The sequence below is a fragment of the Molothrus aeneus genome, chromosome 1, assembly GCF_037042795.1.
Source record: "Molothrus aeneus isolate 106 chromosome 1, BPBGC_Maene_1.0, whole genome shotgun sequence".
Taxonomy (NCBI): domain Eukaryota; kingdom Metazoa; phylum Chordata; class Aves; order Passeriformes; family Icteridae; genus Molothrus; species Molothrus aeneus.
In genome coordinates this window covers 16727690-16733835 of record NC_089646.1, presented here as the reverse complement: position 1 = coordinate 16733835, position 6146 = coordinate 16727690, and the positions used below count along the sequence as shown (strand labels likewise).

Sequence of the window (6146 nt, the reverse complement as noted above, 5' to 3'; positions counted from 1 at the left end):
TCTTCCAGCTCAGTGCTGGGATGAGTTACAGCATCAAGGCAAACAAGGAGGAAATCCAGTCCAATGAGAGTTACTCTTTCCTGCTATGACTGTGTCCTGCAAAAATGTAACATATTCCATTCACCTGATGAAGTGGTCAGTGTTTGCAATAATTTTAATACATTCAGTTAAAAAGTCACACAAAAAATGATAATTGTCACCCTGTTTCAAGTTTTTCTAAGCCTTCTGATGTTTACATTCTTGTAACCAACTTACTCACGCACTTTACGTAAATAACTTATTGTTTTGCATTCTTTTATGGAGGAGGAGAAATTTGATGGACTGTTGGTTTGTCCAGTGTCATTGGAAAGGTGGCAGTGTCACCCTCCAATCCACTGTCTCTTTTGGAAATCTATAAATGTTGGAGTCAGAAATTAAAGTGCTCTTTTTTACCTTGGAAAGCTTCATGTCCGCGTCGTTTTATTTCGTGTCCTATGGCGACAGATAATTAGCAATACTAAGGTGGTAACTGAACATACACAAAGGTAAAAACTGCAAATCCATTCTGTGCGGTTTGTTGCTATTTTTCTTACCTGGCTTTTCTGAAGCTTTTGTTGATCTCATGTATTTATTCTTCTACTTTTTATGTCTTATATTTCCTGACAGTCACTGCATTTGAGCTTCCACATAGTAAATATATAAAATCTTATATTTAAATAATTCATGGACAGTCTTTATCATTTCTAAATCTATGCTCTAACCTTTTAGACATGGTACTGTGAGGTGAACTGACAAAGTTTCCAAAAAATGTTAAAAACACTGGAATAAAAACAAGACCATGAAGAGCCCCAAACAAAATAACAAGGAACATGATCTTGAAGAACGTCCTAAAGATGTAGGTGCTCGCTGCAGCCAGAACAACTACGCCCAGTATTGTAGAAACCGCACCTTGTAGAACTGGGTAACCCAGCACGGACAGAGCTTCAATTGCCCTTTTATTGGCCGATGACTCTCCACTGGTAACAAAGGCATAGGAAATGTGAGCAGAAAAATCTACTGAAAACCCAATGCAAATGACCAGGTTGATCATGGATATGGAATCGAGGTTGACGTTCCAGAACGTCATGAAACCAGCAACACCAACTATAACAGAGGCTATAGCAAAGGTCACCCACAAGCAGCACAACGGGTTGGGAATGAGCAGGAGGGAGACAACGAGCATGGCCCCGGCAGCAACCACAACATTCTGAACAGTGTTCTGCACTATTACCAGGTACTGGTCGTAGTAGATGAAGGCTGGGTGATACACCTTCAGTGGAATGCTGCACTGCTTGGCTGCCTCTCTTAACTCATTGAGGAGATTCTTCTCATCCACGGCTGATGTCACATTCACTGTCTGGATGAAGAAGCGTGAAGCCTCTATTTCATCCTGAGTCTTGTTTATGTCCCACTCAAAACTGTGATGAACTCCAAATAGTACAATTAAGTTATTTAAGAAGTCAGTCTTACTGTTTATATTTATCACACCCCTTTTGTCAAGTTCTGTGTATACTCTCAGCCATGACTCTGAGAGGTTCTTATCTACATAGGAAATGTTCTCTAAATTCTGTGCACAGCTCTCAATGCCAAGACGCACCGACTCATTCCAATAATCTACACTCTCAGTAATGACAACCATGACCCTGGGCCCATATGTGGAGAAGTATTTGTCATCATCATCATAGTATGGAATAACGTAGGAGGCATCATTTGCCAGATTTCGGAGATCGATGCCTTCCCTGACCTGAGTACACCCATAAATGCTGCCACCCAAATATGCTCCGTAGAGCAACACCATGAGCACCTTGATCCATTTATTTGTAACAAAAGGGCCGTAATACTTTTTAAAGAATAAGCTCATTGGATGCTCACCTTCTGGCTGAGATGGCTGCCCAGAACAGCTGCCGATACAGCAAGCATTGTACAAGCAGGAGTTCTCAGCCTGATCTTTACCTACATCCACACGCATACAAGTCAGCCAGTGTCGGTTCCCTTGCTCCCTTTTGTGATTTAATACCAGAACTGCCCCAAAGAAGGTCATGGTATATACATAGCAGAAGACAAAAGCTGTCCCTGTATAGAGGCAGAAAGACCTCACGGATGGAAAAGCAGTCCAGGTGCCAATGAAGAAGGCCAAAACATCCGTCAGAGTGGTGATGGTCACAGAAAGTGCTGCCTCTGCATAAGTCTCAGCCAGCAGAGATTTAACACTGGATTTCTCGTTTTTCCTTGAACTTTGCTCCCAGGAAGCAATCATGATGAACATGTCATCAACGCCAACCCCTGCAAGAGGAGAGACTGTTAATGCTGCGCTGCAAATGGCAGCTTCCACCAACACCCAACAAAACTACAACATTAATCACATTTCATTCTGCATAAAGTCTGGAGAAGAAAGTTGGGCAACTAACACTGCTCAAGCACTGATGCAAGTTACAAGAGAATCTGGAAAACAGATCCTTTGTGTGCAGCTGAATGTATTACCTTTCAGCACCTCCTGGTGACCTGATGGGCTGTTGATCCCTCAGCGACTCTGCTGAAGGACTGAGCACACCTACTGCATCTCTGACAAGTGTCTTGTAGCTGATGTCCATGATGCAGATGTCAGATTTCAAAGCATCACATATTCTGATCCTCAACTATTCTTACCACTGGAAGCATCCCCCATTATCTCTGGAATCTCTTCTTCAGCACTGCAGCAACTTAGAGCAATAATGTCTTGTTCTGCCTTCAGAAGGCAGGAAGAGCAGTTGCTACCACCTGGGAGAAGAATGATTCCAGTTTTCCAGTGGCTTACTTTTTTTATGCTCTTTGCCCTCCACTTCTCTCCAGTTTATTTTCCAGCACTTTTTCACAATTTATTACTCATTTTTGTTCACCTCTATACTGATGTGCTCACACATATTACCTGACAGGTCCCTGGGATAACCTGCCAGGAAGACTGGATCCTGGGTTTGAGTTTTTGCTAAGATGCCAGAGTAAGTGAGCTGAAGTTCAAAAATGAAGAGCCAATGGGCTTCTCTCACCTCTGCTAACTCTCAAGATTATTATCTCACACCTTTCAATATTTTGCCATGTTGTCAAGGGCTCTTCTATTCACTGAAAATTAATCACACAGTGCAAATAGCAGAGTGAGATTTAGCCAAGCACAGAAGAAGAGATGAAATCATTACCTGCTACCTGAACAGGCAATTGCCAGTAAACATGCAATGATGAATTAAGGAGCACATCAAAAGGTACTACTGGGTGGCAGGGAGCCAGACTGCTTCAGAAAGCAAGCAGCCCTCAAAGCAAATCCTCTGATGTACTGAGAATTTGTTTGCTTTAACGCAAGGAAGACAAAAGTCTGCGTGTTATATCTGAAGATCTGAAGAGACTGACTTAACCCCTTTCCCAGGTATACAAAAGGGACTTTTTGATAATCAGAGCCACTGCAATTGATGAGCAAGCAAAAGTAGATGAAAAAATGCATTAGAATTAAACAGGAAACAAAGAAACAATGCCTGCCCAAAGGAGCATTTGCATTGGACATCTTAGGATGATGCACAGCCTCCGTCAACCTGGGAACTCCATGTGTTTCCCTCAGCATGAGACCAAGCCCAAAAAAACATCAGATGAATGTATGATACAGGAGACCGGTAAGGATTTTAAAAGCAGTAATTTGTTTGCAGCAACATTATGTGGTTGGAAACATTATCTAATTGCAGCAACACTTTCAGTACTTGGAAAGTTCAGCACTGGCTGTTAAGCAGTCTGTGTAACAAGGATGCAATGATACCAACTTCCTTGGGTTTTTGGGGGGAGCTGCTTGCACAAATGGTGCATCCCTTCAGTTGTGCAGCCAACTGAGACTGGTTCATAGATGTTATACTGCAGAGGATTAATCATCCTGGCTACACTTCCAGGGACACTAGAACAACTCCAGAAGTGCTAACCTTACCACTCTCCCATTTACAGTTTGCCTGCTGTAGCAGTGGATCTAGATCAGGCCTTGTCTTCTGGGGAAAGCTGCCCTTGCACCAGAACCCATCTCCAGTCCCACTGTGGCACACGCAGCTGAGCTGAGGGGCTTGCCCACCTCTGTAGGTGCTCTGGGGTATCTCCTACACACCTCTGGGTATCTCCTACACTCACTTCAGGAGAAACTGTTGTATTCTCTGACATTCACATCATAAAAGACTGACACCATTAGGTTGCTTTAACTTCACTCTGGTCTTTGTATCTGAATACAACTCACTTTTTCTACTTACCCAGAATGAGGAATGGTGCATTTGCTACAGTGACCACAAATGGCACTCCACAGAAGAGCATCAATCCAAAGCTGCTTAATACAGCTAAGCCAGAAGAAAGCACTCCACAGCTTGCAAGCCAGATATTATTTCTTATACAGCTCAGTCTGAAATTATTTCAAGGAATATCTTAGTTATGTTTCATATATTTCCCAGACAATACCCTGTCTGAATAGAACACCTGATGAATGATGCTTTGAGAGATCCTAGAGTGTCAGTAGTGGACAAGTTTAATTTCTCTAGGGGGTGAGCATTCAAGTTGGTCATGTCCACACAGAATACTTGTTCAGGTATTTATCTGGTATTTACTGTAATCCCCATCTAAGCAGTTAGGAAATATTCACAGATAGACAAGAAAAAGCAAATAAATACCTTTTGCCTACTATTAAATATATTATTATTAAATGTCATTGTTATATTGTTAAATATTGTTAAATCTTATATTATTAAATGTCACTTGAAGCCTGCAGTTTCAAGAACGCCTTCACTTGGCAAGAGCAGAAGCCAGCTGGAGGAAGGTAAAGAAGAGCAGAGATCACGACTCATTGAGCCGTAGCTTAGAGACCTTTTACCTTAGGCAAGAGACGATTGCAAAGGTTATTGTCAGGAAATATGTTATGGAGAAGAGCGGGATCACACTTTTGGTATTTCCTTCAAACTCCTGTTGTCTGGACAGCGAGGTAAAATAAGTCACCTGCCGTTAAAACAACAAGAAACGATAAAGCACTTTCCCTCTTCTTGTTCTATGTACAAACGCACAGGTAAGGCCAAACATCACGTTAGCAGAGGAGCATTGCCGTGGCCCTCGCAACCCGTTCGCCTTCTTCCGCCACCGTCCCTTTCCATTCCGCGCCGGGGCTGCCCGGACGTTTCGGGCTCGGCGGCTCCGCACGGCCGTAGCCGGCCCCTGCGTTACCTGAATGGAGCCGAGGCGCAACTCCGCCACTTTGGATGAGATGTTCTGCACGAAGCTCTCCAGCCACTGCCGGCTGTCCTGCGCCTCGGGGCCGTCCTCCCGCAGGTAATACAGCAGCTTCAGGGCCCGCGCCCTGAGCACCCGCCCGCCGTCCGTGTCCACGCCGCCCAGCGCGGTCCCCAGGAAGACGCTGTCGTTGACGGGGAAGCGGAGGCTCCCCGGCTCGGGCGGACCCGCATCGCCCCGCCGCGACAGCAGCTCGTTGGGGCTGGCACAGCGGCCGGCGGTGCGGGCGCAGAGCCGCTCGTACTCGGCGTCGTGCACGGTCGCGTTCAGCCGCAGCACCTCTGCCCACGGCGCCGCGTCCAGGACCGAGGTCCCGTTCGTCGCCACGGCGATGAGGGCGGCGTAGGCGCCCTCGGTGGGCAGCCGCGCGGCGGAGAAGCGCTCCGAGTCGTTGGTGGGGAAGTGCCGCCGCACGAAGTCGCGCTCGGTCTTGGCGGGGCCCCACGTGGGCGTGAACTGCCCCTCGATGTCGTTCGCCTGCCGCTGCGGTAGGAAGACGAAGCCGGCGCCCAGCCCGCCCGACAGCAGCAGCGGCACCAGCACGAAGGGCCAGGGGCAAGCGGCCACGCCGCCCGCCAGCCCTTCGAAGAGCCGGCGCAGCGGCCGCTCCACGCAGTTGGTGTTGCGGCAGGAGCAGCGCTCCGCGGGGTCCCGCGGCCCCGCCATGGCCAGGCGGGCACGGGCTGCCGGCCGCAGCTCCTCGCCGCGGGCGCGTCCCACGCCGGGGCCCGACGGTGCGGTCTGTGCAGGCGGCGGAGCAGCGGAGAGAGAGGGGAGAGAAAGAGGGAGAGGAGCTCAGAGCCGCCCTCTGCCCGTTGGGGCCGTGGCAGTAACGCGGAGCTTTCGAAGGTGGGCGCGGC

The 6146-nt window shown here is 47.5% G+C and overlaps 1 protein-coding gene across 1 annotated transcript; it reads right to left on the bottom strand.

Moving 5' to 3' along the window:
* Positions 1-329: 329 nt before the first annotated feature.
* On the bottom strand, positions 330-5952 carry LOC136563006 (patched domain-containing protein 3-like). The gene is made up of 4 exons (XM_066560180.1): positions 5221-5952; positions 4877-4998; positions 4266-4411; positions 330-2301 (listed from the first exon to the last, which is right to left on the bottom strand). Exons 1-4 carry the CDS (start codon positions 5950-5952, stop codon positions 701-703), a joined length of 2601 nt encoding a protein of 866 aa, XP_066416277.1. The 3' UTR covers positions 330-700.
* Positions 5953-6146: the final 194 nt, after the last annotated feature.